This window comes from Desmodus rotundus, chromosome 2 (genome assembly GCF_022682495.2).
Source record: "Desmodus rotundus isolate HL8 chromosome 2, HLdesRot8A.1, whole genome shotgun sequence".
Taxonomy (NCBI): domain Eukaryota; kingdom Metazoa; phylum Chordata; class Mammalia; order Chiroptera; family Phyllostomidae; genus Desmodus; species Desmodus rotundus.
In genome coordinates this window covers 185,182,334-185,203,980 of record NC_071388.1, presented here as the reverse complement: position 1 = coordinate 185,203,980, position 21,647 = coordinate 185,182,334, and the positions used below count along the sequence as shown (strand labels likewise).

At 47.5% G+C, this 21,647-nt stretch overlaps 1 protein-coding gene across 4 annotated transcripts in view; it reads right to left on the bottom strand.

The window, feature by feature from the left end:
• The window catches only part of NRP2 (neuropilin 2), a 120,596-nt gene extending 114,307 nt beyond the window's left edge, over positions 1-6,289 (bottom strand). For all 4 annotated transcript variants that reach the window (XM_024563796.3, XM_024563797.3, XM_024563801.3 and 1 more), the window contains exon 1: positions 5,369-6,289. In XM_024563796.3, coding sequence (XP_024419564.2) covers positions 5,369-5,441 — 73 coding nt within the window. In that variant the 5' untranslated portion in view covers positions 5,442-6,289. The remainder of the gene's footprint in view (positions 1-5,368) is intronic.
• Between the last annotated feature and the right edge of the window lie 15,358 nt (positions 6,290-21,647).

Below are 21,647 nucleotides of genomic sequence, written 5' to 3'. Positions count from 1 at the left end.
GTCTAACTCCCTGCCCCCACCAGGCCCAACTGTTACTTGCATTCATGCCTCTCAATTCAATGCATATGAACTGGCATTTGGGCTCCTAGCTTCTTCTACACCATGAAGATAGGAACGGACCTTTCTTTGCCCCAGTGCTGACTTTACATTCAATAGCGGTGTTGAAAGCCATTTGGTAGACAGCAGGAGTCCTGTCTGGATAGCCTGGGGTTCCAGACGCTTCCAACCTTTCCTTTTGCCAGTCGGGTGCTCTGCAGCGTCATCTGAGGGCTCCACAGAATGACAAAAAGTCCAAACGCGAGGTGCTGCCTGGGCATCCACAGTCCTACCAGGCTCGTCTGGGACAAGAAGGGGCTTGCCCAAAGCCCTCACGGGAGCTCTCCTCTCCCCGCCGTTCTGCACTGTGTGCTCTGTTGGCAATGGGCAACAGTTTCACTACCTCCGGGGCAGTTTACGGGGTAAAGGTCACTGGGTACCTATGGAATGCGGGCATGAGATCAGCCCCCGGAGCCTAGAACAGGCTGTCTGTGCAGAATCTAGAAGTGGATAGTTTTGTTGCAAATTATTATGCCTGCTCATAATTATCCCACTTGGGTAGGGGGGACAGGCTAAAAGAGAAACTCTCTTCAAACCCTCATCTGGAGCCTAGACCATCATTGCCTCTCTTTCAGGAGTTGTTTGAACACAGACCTGTCTCCCACAGCCAATTTACACCTCTTATCTGATCATTTCAGATGGAAGGTTGAATTGAGTGTCTGCCCTGTGTCTATGGCAATGGTGTTAAAACCCGAGCACCATCAAAGCTCTCCAGGCAGAGGAGGTTATAGGGTCTGGGTTCATTTGGCCCCAAGCACTGTGGACATTGGGGCTGGGAGTTGCCACTCTGAAGAAACCCATTGTCAGGGCCTGAATGACTTCCTGAGTGTAACCTAGTCCCCTGCAGACCATGATTAACTCCAGTAAAGGGGAGTTTTGTGGCCAGGCGCTGACAGAGAATGGCTAGCGCCAGGGGGCTCTCCTCTCCGTCTGAAACCGAAAGGAAGGAAGGGAGGTGGAGGAAGGGAGGCAAGCCGTGAGCACGTGCCAATAAACCAGAGCATGCATCCCCTCCCCTTCCAGACAAATTCAAGCGGAGCTGCAGAAGCAGCAATACAGATGAGTCGGGGTGTCGCAAACATAAGTTTGTGACACAGTCTTTCCTATATGTCAGCCGGGCAACTGCTCGGCTAGCTGCCTGCTGAGCAGCCCGGCACCGAGGAATGGACCAGAGTCACACACAGTAGTTACACTATTCACCCAGCTTTTATTGCATGCAGGATCACTCAAAATAGAACATGAACATACATTAATATCCTACTCACACTCTAACAATCTAAGAGAAATATAACACATACACAGAATAATCAATAGGGAATAATGAACTCGAGTCCCAGAGTCTCAGTCTGCAGGTCCGGGAGACAGCACAGTGGGCAAGGGAGTCTTCAGCATCTTGCAAGGTAGGATCTCCGGAGCCAGGTGGGCAGCAGGGCAGATGAAGTCCTCAGTCCAGCAGGCCAGCTGATGCCAAGGGAGAGCAGTGTGGCGAGGGGCAGCACTCTGGCGTGTGGAGCTCGGCTGTCTCAGCAGTGGTCTGGAGCCTCAGTTATACCTTGAAAGTGGTGTTCTCCAGCCTTCTGGGTCTTTTGATAACTGTCTTGGCACCCCTGATGGCAAGTGGGGACTTTGCCCAGGAGCCCATCTGTGTGGGTGGTCCTGCTCTGCAGATGTGGCTGTTCTGATCACATGTGCAGATATCCTAGGTGTGTCTTCTTGCCACATGTGTCTGCTCTGACCACTTGTGCGGGTATCTTAGGTGTGTCTCCTTGCAGATGTGTCTGATCTGACTTAGGGTAGTTTCCCTCTTGACCCAACCTGTCCTGGCTGACCAGCGGCCATCTTGGTCGACAGGAGTGACTCCACTGTATTGCATACACTTTACGCGATCTTGATGGGACCGATGCCATTGTATTGGTCCTGCTCTCCACACGGATGGGTCCCCTGTGCTTGGCCTGGAAACCTTGGTTCCCAGGGGGTTGACAGGTTTTTTTCCACCATCATCCCTCTCCAGCCCTAAAGTGTGAGCTCTGCTCCCTCCCTGCCCTCACCAGCCAGGCGCCGGGACCTGGTGGGAAAAGCTGCGGTGCAGTTAGCTCCAGGCGAAAGGCCGGGGCAGCCATTTAATCACAGCTCGCCTCGCCTCCATTAAATTGTGTTGATATTAAAAAGAAATCAATCAGTAAAAATGAAGCATTGGCCGTGAATATTTCTTTTTCTCACGCGGAAAAGCAAAGAGCGAGGTGGGGGGGGGGGGGCGGGACGGGTAGGAGAGGCCCGCCAGCTACTGCAGAGGTTTCTTCCAAGCAGGGAACTGCAGCCGAGACTCAACTTTCTGGCACTGGGCAGCCTCGAGGAAAAGCCGCAGGCTTCTCCCTGGTGGTGTCCTTAGGAGGAGGGGAGACAGAGGCTGGAGGAGTTACAGTCTGCCAACTTTGCCCAGGCTTGAGCCTCGGTTTTGCTTTCACTGGGAATATTTTTGCCTAATAGAATGTTTATGGATTGCTCGACTATGTTTCTACTGCGTAGCCCAAACAAATCGATGCGGCATTAGAGACGGCTCTGGGGGTTGGGGTGGGCTGGGGGCCACCAAGTCCTCACCACCACGTGGATGCCGGAGCCGCGTGCTCTTCACCTGTTTGGGCGCACCGGCGGGCGCTCGGCGCGCGGTGCAGCTAGAGGCGGTGCAAGTCGAGCGCATTCCCGAGGCTCCAGCTGGCTCCTTTCCGTCTCTCTCCGCCCTCGGCTTGGAAATCCCACCCCGGCTTCCCGCCACCCAGCTCAGCCAGAGCTCAGACCCTCAGCTCTGCCGGCCGCGGGCCTTAGCCCTTCAAAGACGGCTCTCCAGGGGTGGAGGGAGGGTTGATGCAGCGTGGAATGGAACGCGGGAAGGCAGAGAGGGAGCTCCGGACAGAGCCTGGCCAGCGGGCCCAGAGTCCCCTAGCCCGGGCAGAAGGGAGGCAGGAAGGCAGCGGTGCTGCGATCTGGCCGGGCAGCGTGCGGAGGAGTGGGGGAGCCTGGTGCGCGCCGCCCACCAGTCCCACAGGCCGCACACCGAGGGGCTATTTGCTCAATTGTTCCCCCTCTTTCACCTTCCACCCCGCTTGACTCCAAGGAATGGGTTCCCGCTGTTGCTGCGGCCGGTTGGGCCCGGCCCCCTCCGGGCAGGCGCGCACCGGGTGAGTCAGAGGTCTAGCTGGGCCTCGCCCTTTGCCACCCGCCGCCAGCTGCCCGAGTGCCAGTGGGCCGCTCCGAAGGAAAGCCCGAGCAGCGCGGGGCTTGCGATAGTCTTTTCGGGGGGCTGGAGAATATCTATCCCTGGGCGGGTCCCAGCTCTGCGCCCCACCAAAAGGGTGACTTGCCCCGTGCTCCGCGCCTGGGGGCTTCTCTAGGAGTGACGTAGCGAGGCTGCGGGGTGGGGGCGGGGGGCTCTGCAGAGAGAGCTGAGGCAGGTGGCGGAGGGGGAGTGGGTCCCATTCGGTGTCGCACACACACGTACACACTCCACACAGCGCTCGGGGACAGATGTGCGAACATCTGGGGTAGAAGATGTCCCCGGGCTTCACGACCCCTCCCGCTCTGCACAACACACAGATTCTGAAGTTGTGTGTAATGTGTGTGACTGTGTGCGTTTGCCGGTGTGTGCGCCAGTGTCTGCGCACTCGTGAACCGGGGCCTACCAGAGACTGTGCCTGAATACATAATATACCGTGGACATCATCACCGCGCGCTCGCGTGCGAGTGCACACACACAGCGAATCACACAAACATACATAATTTATGCAGCCCTCAGGTCGGTGGGAGGTAATTTCATTTCACTTCAAACTGGGAACTTAGAATTAAGGTAAGAGGGAATGGGGAGGCACAGGTAATCTCCCCAAGTGGAGACCAGTCAAAGCAGAGAAGGTACAGCAAACATATGGATTTGGATTGCAAGGGCAATCCTGAATTCCCTTTCCCCCACATAAACACCGGCGCCTAAAGTGGGGTGTGCAGCCTAAAGTGGGGTGTGCGTGTGTGTGAGAGGAGGTGTGAATCAGGGAACCGGGCACAAACTTGCCCTTTCTCAAAGCTGGCTCCCACCCGACCCACTGGCTGTTGTGATGAGGGGAGGTGCCCAAGCGGCTGCAGCTGGAGCCTTGGGAATGCTGCTGGGTAAGCACGCAGGAGGGCTTTTTCTCCCTTCCCTGTTCCTTCTTTCCTCCATAGATGGTTTCCTTATTCTCAATCACCTGTAGCAGCTTCTCAGAGTTTTGTCAGATTCCAGACACTGTTCCCAGAGGGAAGAGAAGCTCACCCTGGAAAGTGGTGGCAGGAAGGAAGGACAAGCCCCACCAGATTCCCTGAAACCAGCGATCCCTGCTCAGAAGTGTACCCCTGTGCCAGCTGCCCCTCCACACACACACACACACACACACACACACATACCCACACAAATACTGGTCCCCGACGTTCGGGGCCTTTGGTGCTTATCTCCGCACTCAGTCCCCACACCCTTTTTGGCAGTGCTTGAGAACAAATTCCTCTCAAAAGTTTCTACCACTTCACAAGAGAGACTTTGGAGGGTCACAGTTTGTTTTATCTAATAATTTTTTAAAGATCACGATTTATTTCCCCAGAAAACACATGGATGCAGGAAAGAGAGCAGGGACGATGAACCGCCTTGGTTGCCAGCAGCACCCAGCTCCAAGCCCCTAGCTCAGCTGAAAGCCAACTTGCTCCAGCAGCCTGAGCCCTGTGATTTTGAGGCGTATCCACACATTCTGCAAAGAATCCACAGCACTGGAAAATCAAAACTAGACTCTTGCCTTTCCCAAGCCCTTCAGTTAACATTGCTCAATGTAGCTAAGTGGAGAGAATGCAAATGATTTATATTCCGCTGGCTAGGTTGAAGAAACTCAAGGGAGATGTGCTCTGCTTCAAGAAAGGGAAAAAAATTCCCAAAAACTGTAATGCAAAAAGGCTTTGTAGTATTTTTAAACCTTTGATTCAGTCCATATGTGACATCTGAACACCGCCAAATCCTGTCTATGTTTCAAAACACACACACACACACACACACACACACACACACTCCTAGTAGGAGAATAAAGTTGGGTTTTAGCAGCAGCGGTGGTGTACGGTAGGGAGGGCCGGCTGGGATCTCTTTCAATTATTCAGTATTGAGGAAGCCTCTTTCCTGTGCCATTCCTTGTGCCCCCCATCCCCTGCATTAGCAGTGACTTTTAAAGGGAAAGCATGTTGAAATGAATAGAAAAAACTTTAAGGGGCTTACCTGCTTGGCCTCTCACTTCGAGTCCTGAAAAGTAGAGAGCTAAGAAAATCCAGGTGAGAGGAAACATATCCATTTTGGAGAAAGAGGCTCTCTCCAGAGCTAGATTTGTGGGTTTCTTGTATAATTGTAAGTCTTTGTGTTTTCTCGCTCTTCCGTCTTCCTTATAGTATCTTCTGCAGAGGTTTCTGATGGCCAGTGTTTCCCTCCCGGGTTCTGGCGGTCCGTCTTCACCTTTATTCTTGCTGGGTCCCCACCTCACCAGGAGGAGGGTCGCTCTTGAAATCAGCAAAGAGGGAGCAAACCGGGAAGAGAGGACGGGTTTCCTCTCTTAAAAATAAAACGGGATCTATGTCCTCTCCAGTTCCTCAAAGTATCATTTCCTTTATCCTACAACATCACGAATATTTCCAGAAAGCCAAGCGTAAGAAAAATTATAATAAAAAAAAAAAGCCAAGACTTGCTTTGGGGATCACACTGCCCCCGGGCAGCTGTGTGATCTCAGAGACATAAACTGACACACAGTCCCCGGCACCCGGGACCCACGCGAGGGCGGAGGCACCCACCGCCGCACGGCCGGAGTAGGAGGCGGCCGCCCGGCTCTTGCCCTCGCCGAGTTCCCCTAGTGGGATCCTCCCCCAAGGGCTACACCCGCTTCAACCAGCCTCAAGAGGGGAGTCTGAAGAAGGAAGCCGCTGGTGCTGCTGCTGTTGCTGCTGCCGGTGCGGTGGAGGCGGCTGGGATCGCCTGGGAGTGAGCGAGCCCCTCTCCGAGTTCGCTCGCGCCCGCCTTCACCTCCACCTCGCCCAGCGCCTGGCCGAGTGTCTGAGCGTCTGAGGATGTGCTGGGGGCGGGCTGCGGGCTGCCGCCTCGCTCGCGTTCTCAGCTTCCCCTCCGGCTCCCCCCTGCCTTTTCAGGCCGAGCAGCATGTGGATGTCAGAGCCGCGGCAGAGCTATCCGATTACGCGCCGGCTCAGGGCCCGCCCCTTCTGTGTTCCTGATTAAAGAGGCAGCCGCGGAGACGCGCGGCGCAGAGCCGAGCGCCGCGGCACCCACCTCGGGCGGGGCGGCGGCGGCTTCCCCGGGGCCGCGGCCGGATCAAAGTTAGGCAGCTCCCACCCAGCCGCCCCACTCCCACCCGAACCTCCCGCTCACCCCAGGCTCCTCAGCTCCTGGCTGCGCGGAGCAGCCCGTGCGTAATTGCTCCAGAGAAGGAGCGCCCCCGGGCACATCCAGGGCGCGCTGCCCTTGGCCGCGTCGCCCCCGCCCGAGGGAGACTCCGCGGGAAACGGGGAAACCCTTTTTCCCCCAAGTCCCTGACTCGGATGCCACACACGTAGAACCCAACACAATGCCACGCGCAATGGCGTTACAAGAGGAGTTGGGTGGCGCACGGTGTTTGGAGTAGAGAGCGAGAGGCAGCTCAGCCATGCGTTCTCACAGGCAGCAGTGCGTGGCGGCGACACACGCACAGCCCCGGCTGAATAAAATCCCAAACACCCTGCGTTTACTGCTCAGATCCTTTGTTGTGCCCCAAACACACTCCTCACCTCTCTGGGTGATGATTTACTTCTCCTTAGGCCCCTAACTTGCAACTACCAGAAGAGAAAAGACTGCAAAGAATTTGTTCAGGTAATTAAACTGGATTCCTCCAACCCTCCAGAAAACGTACAGGTACATGAAGTCTTCTCGAAATGCTGCTGTAACTACTTACATACAGCAAGTCTTCCCCTTGGAAATGTGGCCATACATGGGGGTGAAAAAAACAGCATTATGCCAGCTACTAAGTGGAGGTGTGAGAACTGTTTAGAGGGAGCTGCAAGCTAAAGGGAAACACTTGTATCTTTGTTTCTGAGGACGGCTCTGTGGATTCCACACTGTCTTGTTTCACTAGGCACCTATTACTACATTATCATGAAGACCGGAAGAGAACAGTCTAAATAACACCCTACATATACCTTTTCTGCCACTCTGCAGATTAAGAAAAATAAAGTTTCCGTGACAAGAAACACACACATCTGACTATCCCATTTATTTCTTTGCTTGTACTTACAGATTCTTCTGGGTGGTTTTCCTCCTTATCTGGACTTGCCATTAGCTTTGTTTATCACTTTTAGTGTTTGAAAAATCTGTAACTCCCACTTAACTGTTATTTACACTGAGATAACCAAAACAAAATTGAATCAGAAGTGATTTGCAAATAGTGAAGCCAAGCCATGGAGGGGTTTTACAGTTCTGTGTAAATCCACAGGCTGCATATCACACAGTGAATCTTAGATGCCTGGTTTGAGAGGGCGTTTTACAGACGCCTGGTGATTTCCTCCAGCAAGCATATCGCCAGGCGGCTGGACTAAAGGCTACCTTTCATTCCTTTCATTTTTTTCTTCCTCTCTCACTCCCTTCTTTCCCTTCTTCTTTCCTTGGCTTGAGAGCATATCCACAATATTAAAAACTCCAGATTTACTTTCTTTTTTCCTGTTGAAGTGTCAATTATAAAGAAAGACTGACACTCCCCAATATTTGATGGAGTAAAGAGGCAGTTTGGATTTTGAATCTTAAGCAGAGACCTCGCGTCTGTTATGGTCAAGAGGCTAACCTAAGGACAAATAGCACTGCCTGCAGTGTTGGGGCCTAAATGAAGAGGGTCATTTAGTATCACCTCCACTCACCACTTACCAGGCTTGCCAGGCCATTCCGGCGCACGCCCACCGTGGAAGAATCCTGTTTCTGAGAACATAATAGCCAGTGTAGGGGAAGGGCATGGGGAAGAGGACAGAGAGAAAAAACCAAAAAGCAAAAAACTGACGTGCATTGGGAAACCACAGAATGACAACTCTGGACTTCTGATCTTGGGTCTCAGGGTTGAGGGTCTGTCTCGTCATCAGGTTGCTTGCAGAGTCTTTGGTCTGGTAGAGAGGGCTGTCGGTTCAGGGTTCTGTGCCTGGACCTGACGGCCAGCGTGATGGATTTTAATTTTTCAGCGGTGTCCTAAAGGGGGCGCTAATTTATTTCCTGGGAGTCCTCAGATGGACTGCTGCAAGATCTCTCAGGAGCCCACTTGAGGAAAGGCCTGATTTCCCGCAGTTGGGTCGAGGGCTGGCGAGTCTGGTTCAGAGCCCTCAGGACTCCATTTGTTAATCCTCTAGGGGGCAGCACTCAATAAATAATGGCAATAACTACCTGCCGTAGCACTTCTAGCAGTGCTTTTACTTCCAGGAGCTCACAGCCCTTTATCAGACCAGGGAGGACCCAGAGTGAGCCCAGTTCTCCCCCAGTCCACTCTGAACAAGATCCCATGGGCTCAGGGAGGATTTAGAATTGCTTTAATCCAGGACTTCTAAGGACTCTTGAGAACTGAACACAGGTCCCACTGGTAGAAATGAACCTAGGGAAATTCTCCAGAGTGGGGCTGGCTCAGACCTGCCGGGCCCCAGCTCCTTTGTCTAGACTGGAATCTCAGGGGTTTGGCTGCAGTTGGTTTGGTTTCCACCAGACGCGCAGGGGTGAGGAGCCAGGCACCCTACTTTTCATCACTTGGGGAGTTCACATCCTTGACTCATGGAGAAGCCTGCCTACCAAATGGCTAGTAGGTGGAATCCACAGAAACAATGGTTTTGTGAACAGAAATACCGCACTGGCTAGAAAACAGCTAACCGGCAAAGCTGAGATCCCTGGCAGCGCAGCATCACTGACTCACCTAGGACGGCTCACAGCATTATCCTTAATTGCGAAATAATAATAGATAATCCCACCCTGCATTCCATTCCTTTGACAGGAAGGGATGTGGGGAACATAAAACAGATTTGTAAAAGATGCTAAGAGAAAGCTATAACCTAGCCGCACCCCAGTGGGAAGATGGGTGTTCCCAGCCGGAGGGCACTTCAGAATCACCCAGGGTGGGTGTTAAAAACTCAGGTCCCTGGGTGCCATCCTCCTGCAGGTTGGATTCCTTAGATCTGGGGTAGTGTCTAAAAATCTGTGTTTTAACACACACTTTAGGTGCTTCTGATGCAGGCCAAGCAATTGGAAACCTCCCTCCTGAAGTATTATGTTTACACATACCCTGAGATATTACATTCGATATTTGCACTTTCATTGAAGGACACTTGGATAAGTATTTTTTAACATTACCTCTCCAGGAACTTTTAAAATAGGGGACACATATCTCAAGATTGAAGGAAAAGCCACGGAGAACATAGTCCTTAAAAGGCCAGAGGGGGAGGATTCCCAGCTTTACCTCATGACCCTATTTAGCAGCAACAGCAAAGAAGCTGTCTGAATGCAGGAAAAGTTCAGGTGCGGGGCAGGAGGATTGCAGGGATGGATTCAAAGTGCCAGCTGATGGGGTTCATGGGCACGGATCCAGCCCTTTCACGACCCGCCCACTCAGCCACTGGTTGTTACTAGGGGTCTGTTTCAGGTACGGTTCTCCATCTGTGCTCATCCCATTGTACTTGTTAAATGCTCACGGAAGCATGACTATGAAGGAGGTATGCGAGCAAGTAAGACATTTGGGTCTTGCCTCCTGGGAACACAGGATTTGAAAGCTCCAGAAACTTCACGCTTCCACAATAGATGCCACCTGTCACATGGTGTGTCCCCTTATCTCAGCCCTAACATCGACAAGCTCTCACCCTGAAAGGGGGAGTTACGAGGCATAATTGCATCTTAATCTGTAATTTACTACACTGCTTTAGTTAATATTTAGCTGCATCTGTCTCAGAGGCAAAGCTTCAGTTAAAATGTAATAGCTCCTCATTTTTTATTCTTTTATTTGAAGCTCAAGTCCAGGTTTCTGGTCAATAAGCATTTCCCCCACTCACCCTTTAAACAAGCAACACTTTTATTTCTTTTCAACACATTTGAACACTGCCTAGTAATTTTTATTTGATGTTACCTTTGGTGGGTCCCCAGAATTCTTCAGTTTTAAAATCCCCTTCACTCTAAACTGTATGTGTGTCTCTCATCCAGACACAGACGCTGGATCAGGTGGGAGGGAATCTTATGAATGAAAAAAAGAGAGAAAGGAGTGAAATGTGCAAAATTCATCCAAACATTCCTGGAATCCTTGCAAAGGAAACGAAAGTCATGTTGCTCTCTCTACTCCGCTTGTCTTAAGCCTGAGGCTCATCCCCCTCTGCTACACTCATTTTTTATACATTTAAGGTATCAGTGCTTCAAAAAGGACCCAGTGGACGTCTCCCTTTAGAGCAGTGTTCTCCAATGCGACTCACCGCAATGTTGGCGATATCTGTGCTGTTCAAATGGCTACTGGGCATTTGAAATGTGCCTGGTGTGACTAGCTGACTATCATTTTATTAAATACAATTTCCCAGCACCTCAAAATACACAGATTCTACATGTGCTTAACAGCTACCACATTCAGCAACTCAGCTTTAGATAATCATAAGAGCAGAACATGAAATTTTCTATAGAAGCCCAGAGAAATTCAGACCCTTATAAGTCTCTGAGGCTATCTTATCTGCTCACCAAAAAGTGAACCCCAAATGATGCTTATCCACAGAAGCATCATTTGAAAATGTTTGGTGTCTATTTAGTGAGGAAGAGAAGTGCTGGCTCATGTCATTGTCCATTGTCCTTGTCGCTTCTGTGTGCTGTTGGATGACTTATTGGGCATTCACAAGGAATCAGGAATCATGCTGCCCAGGCCCTTGGCCTCAGCTTCAGTCCGCAGTAGAGAGGAGCAGGTTGGAGCAGCAGATACCTGAGGTCAGGGCAGATGGACCTCAGCTCTCCACCACCCTTGGGTGTCCTTGAAAATTCTATGAACCAATTTGGGACCAGTTTTCTCACCTATAGAAGGAAGAAGTTGATTTGAATGACTACTAGTCGTTTCCAGTTTTGCATTTGGGTTGAGATCTTTTCTGACTTCATCCTCATTCATAAATTTAAAAGTGGGTTTAGTTTTAATTTCAGCTATCCTAACTAATTGAAATTAATAATCACATATCCCCGAAGATGATGTTAATGTATAGATGGGGCTTAATGGGATGTTCCAGTATCACAGTATTTATATTGGGTATCATTTGTCAAAAAGTATGTGCGTCATCTTGGCAGGGCTTTTAGAGGTGATATTTTCAGACAAAGGACTTTCCCAGTACCTCAAAAAAAAAAAAAATTCCACTTCACACTCACAAACAAAGCCAAGAACTTATTTGTAATCTCACGGCATTTATAGGTGATGTGATTGGAAATTTTAGAATTACAGTCTGAAATTTTTTACTCTTCAAGAAAATTATTTTATTTTGAACCACACATTCCTATCCTCTTACTAAATTCATAGATTAGTTTTCTTGGAGACTTGAATCTTCCATTTGTGAGTGCCCATTGCCTTTCCTTCATTCACGTGCATACATAACCAACGAAGCCCCGCAGATTGATAAGGGACTTTTTTTGGTTGTTGCTATTTTCAAATTTGTAACTTGTGACTTATGGTACCTTAATTAGACCTCTATATGTCAAGTGATTGTTACATTATGATGGCAATAGCTGCTAATTTGAGCATGTAAGTCGTGATGGAAAGGCAAGAGTCAGGGAGCTGACCTTTTGCTATTGAGGATACTCCAGGGTAGGTTAATTCACACTCACCATAGTCATTAGTTCCCACACTCCCCCTTCATTTTTACTCCTACGCAGTTTACTGAGCTGCCAATCAACCCGTAGAGTCCAGATGAGAGCCCCGATGGGGAGAGGGCTCCTGCAGATTTCTTGATCTGCAGGGATCAAGAAATCATTTGTAGAGGCAGCTTGCTTTTGTAACTCCAGACTTAGAATTCTATTTATTTTTTAAATTTAAAAAAAGACAATAATTGGTGCATGGACTTCGTTAAAAAAATTTCAAAAACACAAAAAAAGGAATTCAGTGAAGACTTAAGCTTCCCTCCCACCCCGCCCCCCAGACTTGCAGTTCACGTCTCCATTGATGGAGGACTTGGGTGCCCTTCCAGAGATATTAGACTATGTTTCAAGTTAAAAGCAAAAACACATTTTTAAAATGTTTTTCCTCAGCTTCCTTTCTCCAGCTCTCTCCTTCCCCTCTCTTCTCCAGCTCTAAGCTGTAATGATCATGAAAACCATCAGGGGGCAGCTGTGACCAGAAAAGGAGGAAACAGGAGCAAAAGAGGAACTAAAATCCAAGAGGAAAAGATGCAACAGGAATGCTAGGAGGAAGATCAGGAAAAAAAGGGGAAAATGAAAAAGAAAGCAGAAGTAAACCAACACAAAGCATTACAAAATAAAAGGAAATGGAGCATGAAGTAATATTAAAAAGCTAAAGGAAGTGTATGTGTTAAGGAAGGGGGAATTTATAAAGAAAGGCCAGAGATCGAGGGGTTTTGCTTGTTTGTTTGTTTATTTGTTTTATTTTAGGCCGACCTGCAGAACCCAAATTTGCTCAATGTCAGCAGAAGGTGGGGGGTTATCTTCTTCTGAACTGGAAGACATTTATCATGCTGGACTTCACATTCTTAGGACCTGGTGTGTACTCCAGGGTTCAGAGTGCCCTTCCCTTAAGCTTGATGTGGGGGTTGGGAACAGAGCAGAACAGTCCCCTTCCCTTACATCTTCAAAATGCTTAAGAATGCCTTCAGCCCTCAGCAAGGCAGCACAATTAGCCTAATATAAAGGTGCCATTCTATTTCTCAATGCCGCAGAGCTCAGAAGTGAGGGAATGGGCTTCTTTTGAAGCTGATGCCATAATCAAAGTGCTTTCAGGTGTAGTTCAGGCAGACCTCCCCTGGTTTCAGCAGGTTAACTTCATTAAAGCTCCTAGCTACTGCTTTTATGTTTTCTAGGCTTCCCCCCTGGGGTACATTAGGCAGAAACAAGCCCTCATGGGAGATCCGTACCCTGATGTCTGGCATTGTGAATGAAAGGCAGGGGCAACATTTATGCTGGGATAATAGGAAATGGCAAATTGCTTCTAGAGCGTGGTAAATATGACCACTTTTAGGTTAGTTTTCTTTTCTATTTCTCATCTAAACTTCCCCTCCCAACTTTAAAAAAGACAACAAAAGCTTGAGGAAATCGTGGTCTAGGGTAACTGGATAAAACAGGGAATGCCTGGGTGTCCTGTATGTATTAGTTGCTAAATCTGATTCAGAAGATGGAGTACTCCCAGGCTGTCCAAAACTCCATACCCAAGGTCATTCATTTTAGGGATCAAAGGCACTTGGTCTCAATCACCCATTACAGCTGTCAGACTCATATTATTCACTGAAGACCTAGGAGGGGATATTTTGGGCATGTGGGCATTATTAAACAGAAGGTTGGGGTGCACATGCTGTAGGGTACCCCTAAACCCTGTGTCAGAGGCAGTTGGGCTTTCTGAAGTAGGCACTGGAGTGTTGAGGAACGGAGATAAGTTGCAACATGAGCTATTTCAAATAATGGTGGTTTTGCAGAATTTGGGGTTTTCCCTGTAGCCCCAAGCCAGAAGTTCTCTTATTCTCTCTCTTTTTTTTTAACATGGAGTTGTGGAATTTTGTTTCTAAGAAGTTTTAAAAGTCATACTGGAAATCTGGTCAAACAAAAACCTCTCTGACCAGAAGTAATTTGCTTCCCTTTAAACAAGTTCCCTAGAGTTATATTACAAAGAACGTTAGAATTTGTGAAGGAGCTAGGATGTAAAAACACCTCCCATTTGATGTGATCATAATTTAGAAGGAGCAAATGTAATTTCTCACCTTTCAACACATCTGGAACTATCCTTCCATGTTGTTTCACCAGACTGACCATATTGTGGCATAGTCTGTGGCTTTTTCAACACTGAGGTCCTCCAGCCCTCAGAAAATGGACAAGTTGCACTGTTGGGATGAAGAATGTTCTAGGATAAGTCAGAACATTCTAGACTTATGTTCTAGAATGTTCTAATTATTAGTGGTACCACTAATAATTAGCTTCACAATGTATGTCAACCGACATGTCAGAGGGAACTCAAGGCCCTGAATCGAGGTCAGGAGCCCTGGTTTCTGGTCCTCGCTTTTTCATGGACGTCTTGTGTGCTTTCTGTCAACTCTTCATCTCTCTCTGATTTTGTTTCCTCACTCATAAAAGGCATGTTGTTATTCCAGAGCGATGGCCCCACCAAATGTCCAGGTGAATCTACACTTGATATAGAGCAGGATCCGCTGAGAGCCCTCACCGTGTCAAAAATATTTATTGAGCACGCAGGACATGCCAAGCTGTGCTTGGGTAGGATATTAGTGTCTACATCAGTGAAAACAGCTGTTCTCAAGGGCTTTGCTTCCTTGTGGAGGAGGTAGCTAACCCCCAAGTCAACAATGAGCAGGGTCTCTTCAGACAGTGCGAGTGAGTTCTAAGAAGAAAACAAAATAAGGTAAGGTGATAGAGATGAGTAAACCAGGAGATAGGAAATCTGGGTTAGTCCTCCCATTAACTAAGGCTCTGCTGAGCAAGTCAACTAGCTCAGGCTCCATCTCTCATCTTTAAGATCCGGGGCTGTGCTGCACTGGTGTTTTCCAAAGTTCAGTCTGGGATCCATTAGTAGGTTATTAAATCTACTTAGAAGTTTGCGATTACTATTTTTAAAAAATGCAATACATGAGGATAAAGTAAGTGTATATTGTTTCACAAAATTAGTTTTCATTTACACATGCGTTTTATATCTGCATCAACAACCAGAAGTACTCTGGGTCATATATAAAATGTATTTCTGTGGGTCACAGTGGCCCAGGTGATCTTCAACTTAATTTCAAACTCTCAAAGTCTATGATTCTGTTGAATTTTGAAAGCAGGGGCCCAATGGAACATAGTTCTTCCTTGATTTTACTTATTATTGAATAAATAGTAGCATTGCTCACCAGAGAATCCCAGTGTTTAACTCAGTTTCAGGGACATGATTGGTGCTTGATAAATGTTTTTTGAATTAAAGGAAACACGAGGTTTATGCGCTAAGTCTGAAAATAAATATAGCCACCTAATATAAGTTGCCAAATAACTTACCAAAGTATCAAAGTAATTTATTATATTTTACCAAATGGCAGCTTTACACACCAAATTCAAAATTATATTGCCCTTGTGATGCTAGGAATTGTCTTTTCTTATAATTCTCAGAAACTCTTTTAAGATATTTATGAGAGAGAGAGAGAGAGAGAACGCTTAACATGTTCTTCTCCCAAGTAGGGTAAACTGCCTTCTTCCCACTTAGAACTATAATTCCATAAACCTTTAAAATATTTTTAAAAAGAATTAGTGGGGAAATTTTTCTGTTTCCTGTTCTCGGAGAGCCAGATAACTCTGCGTTTCTGGAACTGGCCTTGCAAGTTTTCACTTGTTAAGTTGCCCTTTTCGAAGCAGCAGTTGTTTTACTTTAACAAAGATTCTTTGCCTCTTTGTTATGGCTTAAGAAGTAGGCTTCTCGGTCTCAGAATCAATTTTTAAAATTATACATTTGATTAGAAATAGATGACCCAAGCCTTCCATCCTTCCTTGCCAGGAACCCTTGTGGCGGCCGGGTGGGATGGGGCTACCAGACCAAGGCGATCTCATTGGGGAGTCAATGATACATCATCCTTAAGAAAGGCAAGAGTCAATGGACCCTGCTCAGGGCCCAGCGCTCATGGCCATGAGTTAATTTTCAAGTCCATTTCCTTAATTACCCGAAAATCCGTGGCCAGGCAAATTGACTTAGAGTTTAGAATTGCTACACCCAGCCTTCTGTATCCATCCCCTCCCACCTTCCCCAGAGCAGAGCGGAGCAGACACACGCACAGCAAGAAGAAACATTGGCGCCCCCGCACCCCGTCCATTGCAGCTGCTCACCCGGTACCGGCCAGCGCAACGGCCACGGGTGTGTTTTTGTTACGGGGCACCTTGGTTCACGCAAAAATATGCTCTTGAGCTGTAACATAGGAAATCAGTTTAGTGAATTGAAGTATATTATAAATCATTGAAAGGGGGGCATTGTTTGAAGGAAACTCACATTTTTAAAGCAAATAAAGATCTCAGAGTTGATCTGCCCAAGAAGTTTAGGTTGGCCTGGACCTAACTAAAGCATATTTGCTCTGAATTAGTTCTGAAACTACTGTTTAGACCAAAATATGTAAAAGTCACGCAAGGCTTTTACCTCAGTTTATTGTTGTTACACTGCTTTTGCTAATGATGAATTTGCTCAGGTCAGGAAAATTCAATATAGTCACTTTTTTCTTCCTTTCTTTTTTTGGCCCAATATAAGTCATATATCAAATACAAACCCATCCCATGTGTTTCGCTGAGTAATTCCAATCTTTGTAGATTTTCTCCTTACAGGATCTCTCATAGAATCACTTTGACAATGACACTGTGGAGAAAATGTGCTAAGACTCATAATTTTCTCCTGGTAGCAGAAGCTGACTGTGCTCATCATTTTGAGATGCGACACCAAACCGACACCAACGTGGCAGCTTTCAGTCAAACAAATGCAAAGCTGTATTTAGGCTCTTTTGCAGCATTGTGATGCGAAGAAATCAAAGCCTCTTCTGCTGCTATTTTTAAAATACTCACAGGGCAATGTCATCAGAAATATTGTTATGATAGCTTTCGTATTTTGATTTTTTTCTGTTCAATGGTAACGTGTTCAGAGAAACCCCAGATACAATGAAAACTATTTTAAAAAGTCAATTTGAACAAATGCTGCTGAGATATTTATGAGTTAATTTAGAAAAATTCTCAGACTCTCTTAAAATGTGGTAGCAGAAGGTCTGTTTAAAGAGGAAGGAGCCACATAAAATCAGTGGAAGGAGTGTCAAGTCTGGGATCCTCACTAAATTTTTCAGGGAAGACCCTTTACTTTTTTGCTAATTGCAAAATAAACAGACCTCCCTGCTCCAGAGTCAGGGAGACAGGGAGACTGTCCTTGTGCCTACGGGTACAGGGACTGTCAGTTTATCTATCACACACAGAGTTGTTGGCTGAGCAGGAAATGAAACTCTAAACTTCTGACACCAAGTTCTGAACTTTTACCACAGGGCAATGTTCAGACTCCAAACTCCAGCTCTCCTTACCTCTCTCCCCATGGTCTGTTTACTCACGCGCCTGCAAAAGAACTTGGTCATAGATTCCAAAAGAAATCTTGCAACATACTGAAAAGCAGCATCAGCTGGCCAAACTGGGCCCTGTCACCAACATGTTGATGGTTTAAAAAAACAGTTATCACCATTGTAGTAAAAACATGTCATCCTATCATAGCATTTACTAAGCACCTAATTGCTCCTGGGGCATAGCTGGAGCCACACAAAGAGCTAGTGCCTCCTTCAGCCAAACTGTGAGTTGAGTAACATGTTCTCTGAGCAAGAGAGGGAAAGACTTATGCATGCCCTGCAGGGAGAGTGAGATACACACTCCCTAGTAATAACTTCTCCAGCGTTGGTGTGTTAGCTCCGGGAACAAGCAGATAGGATGTGCTTGGGTGGGGAGGACCACTGGATGTTATTTCTATTGGTTCCAATGGAAACTAAGTTAAATAAACCAGTGCCGATCTACATGGGGACAAGTTGCCATCACTTGTCATGTAACAGTCTCAGAAATACAAATATCTCAAATATCTTCTTGTTGGTTTGTTGCAGAAAACATTCCTGTGCTTAGCCCAAGGAGGCGCCATGGTGAAGCAGAAAGAGTGTTGCTTTAAGAGTGAAGAAGTCCACTCTCTGGCAGTAGCGGCTTTGTATGCAAGTGATACTCAGCTATCTAGGTTTCTGTTTCTTCCTCTATGAAAGGGGGGGTGTCCTGGCTGAGGAGCTCCGCTGGTTAGAGTGTCGCCCCGATACATCAAGGTTATGGGTTCCATCTCTGGTCAGGGCACGTATAAGAATCAACCAATGAATGCATCAGTAAGTGGAACAACAAATTGATGGTTGTCTCTCTCTCAAGTCAATCAGTCAATCAATCAATCAATAAACATTAAAAAAAAAATAAGGGGGTTGGTATGGATTGGTATCCCTACAAGATTAGTTTTCCTTTTACACTGTGGTTCTATGAAGCAGGAAGTCACTGGATGTTTTTATCAACAGCCCTCTCACAGCGGGTGTTCTTTTATGAGGCAGTGAGCTTTACATGATTTCAAATGGTCATCCACACTTGAAAAGAAAGAGCCTGGAAATTTATAGGTTAGCACCCTTTGTCCCAAAGCAGTGGGATTAGGCCCAAGGATGGAATGCAAACACCATGAGGGTCAAAGGTCATGACCTTTCTGGGTTGAAACCAAGGCAACTGCATACCTGAATAGCACTGGGTCTTGAGCTGGGTTGGTCTCAAGGTCCCTCTGCACTGGAGTCATCTGTGAGTCCCAGGCCCTGGGTAGAGGGGCTCTTTATCAGGAGGAGGTAAGCAGAGTTCAGGCCGGAGTTCTCTCAGTGACTATAGAAAGACAACTTGGCAAGGTGAGAAGAAGAAGTCCTGGTGTGCATTAAGTGTTGTTTTGGAGATGATTCAGGAGTGCCGGGGTGTGTGGCTACAACGCTGGGCTATTTCCCTGAAATATAGGGGAGCTTAAACAATGGTATGAGATCCGTGACCAACAGTAGGGACAGTGCAATGCTGGGAGCAGCACACACGCGGACATAGGCCTTTGAAAATGCTCATAGGCCTTTGAAAAGGCACCTTCTGGGCAGGAGGAAGCTCCTGCAGAGTATTGTCTAAAGAAACAGTGGTACCTTTGGCAGAGATGAGCAAATGTGGTGGCGGTGGTGGAGGGGTGACATAGTGCCCCAGATGTGGTGGCACCCTGCAGAGGGCTCGCACTGAACTGATTTCATTCACCACCGAAAACAAACAAAAAACCAAAAATGGAACACACACAAGCACATGCACACCGAGAAATGTTAAAAGTGCAACCACTGGGTACGTCTCTCAAAGATAAGTTGACAGAAAAGTAATTTGTCTGTAACCAAAGGTTGTGAAGGAGACAGATATCCTTTCAGCCTAAGAAAGTGCGAACGCTTTGCTAGCAGGAAGAATGCAAGTCTCATCCGTAAACTCACAGAAAGCCATTGGCAGGAGATAAACTCTTGCAGTGGGAGATATCTGATTTATTTAAAATGTGCCCACGGTGCCCGAGAGACAGAGAGAGAATGACAGCATGCTGACTCCTAAAGTGAAACCCACATTATGCATTTCTTTCCTTCTCTACCACAAGGACTTGAGGCCTTCCTCTTACCTTACCCAACAGAGGAAACAGGCCCAGGCAAGAACAGCTGTGCCTCCTACCCCAAAAGGTGTCTGAGGCACAAGCAGAGCCTTTGGGGGAGACTACAGCCTGGGAATGAAGGGGAGGCTGGGAATTTGGGAGAGTAAAGAAGACCCAGCTGCTGTGTGTGTGTGAGGTGAAGAGGGAGGTAAAGAGTGAGTATTGTGGCATAAAAAAAGGACAAGAAATTCTGTGGAGGACACTCAGTGCTGAAGAATAGCGATGAGTTGATAATGAATTGATATTCCCTCTGCCCCACTCCCCCCACCAAATCTAAACAGTGAAACTCCATGACACTTTATAGTTGGAATAAACAAGCTAGTTTCTCTGTGGGAGCGTTTCTCGAACTTTAATGTCACCAACTGAAATAGATCATATTATTGGTCCTAATTACTCACTTCATTCGCTGCAGAAGCACGAGGCAGCCCTCCTTTGTGGTGCGCAGCGCCTCTCTAGGGGGTGGGGTACATCTCCACCCCTCTGACGTCAGACTTGGCCCAAAACCTGCTTTGGCCTTTGAAATGTGAGTGAAAGTGACATAAGTCACCTGCAGGCAGTCACCTGAAGAGCCATGGTGAGGTTTGGCCATAGGTCCTGTCCATTGCCTCTGCTGTGAGAATGGCATGTGCCAGCCCAGGGCTGCGTGGCAGCTGAGTCCCAGCATGTAGAGGACACAAGGTGCAGACCCAAGCTCCAGGGAAGCCATGCTGATGTGCGCTGTGAGCAAGAGGCAGACACCTGCACTCGGAGTTGCTGAAACGTTGAGGGCACAACAGCATAGTCTGCTGAACGTGGAATTTACAAACCCACTTTCCATCACGTGGATGCTCCCTGCGATCCTGGAACTACGTGACAGGTGGGATGAGACTCGCTGCAGTTCTGAGGGAAGGAGTGTCCCTGCCAGAAAGAGGTGTCCCTGCCCCCCACAGAGTGAGTAGGGAGATCGGGAGAAGTCTCTGGCAACCAGCTGACCAGCTACATTGTCAGGTGGTATTCCTGCCCATATTTCCCCAGCCCCAAAGGCGAGCTATAGTTCCCCCTTGAGGGGCCAAGAAAGGACCGAGGGTGTTATTGGTAATTACAAAGCCTTTAAAGCAGAAATAACTGGGGGAACTGACCCAGAAAGGAGGAAGTGGAGGGCAGGGAGATTCTGTGGACAGAGTCCAGGAAATTCCACTGAGTCAGAGTGTGGGTGACAATGACATGAGCAGTTTTCGTCTGGAAGCAGGAGGTAGGAGAGGCGAGAGCTGGCATTCAGAGAGCAAAGACTCTTGTTTTTCCAGGGACCTTAATAAAGAGAAAAACTGAAAGAGAAGCTGGAAATGCCGCAGGTACTGCTTACTGAGAGAAGCCATCGCATCATCAGGTAGTGCCAGCAGGAAGCAACCTGGGTTATTTGTGACTGAGTCTTCCCAGAGAGACGCAAACTTCCTTCACTCACTGGAAAACTCACCAAGCTTCACGTCATAAATGTGGGCTTCCTGTGGACAGGATATGGCTGAAGCTATACTGGGTGGGAAGTAGGACAAGATGACCTGTCAGACACTTTCAACTCAAATAAATTAATATTTATATTTTAATGCTATAATTTATGGCACAAAAATGTCAACATTGACTTCATTAGGGCAGACAAGTCGAATTACATCTAAAATGCGAACATACCGTTTTACCGTCTTTATCCCTGTGAGCCACATCAACTAATTTATAGGGATACGGTGGGGTATAAATAAGTGGATGGATGAGTACAATGTCACGATGCAGCCTAAGGCCATAGTCAGACTAATATGAGTGAGCTGTGGCAAGTTTTGAGAGGTGCAAGAACATGGAAATGGAACCTTTGGTCATGGGGAAAATTCTAGTAAATTTGTGTGAGGAGGGAAAAAGACTGATAGCGTGTGTTAGATTCATGAGTGGCAACACTTGTACAAAATGCTGGAAATGATTCAAAGGAAAAGTGAACCGTTAGGTGGTTCCCAGCAGGCACTGGTGCATTCCAACGAGATGTGTGCCATTGATATGGCTTTACGTTAATTTCTTTTTCATCCCAAATGTTCACTGTAGTCTCCTGAGAGGATTTCC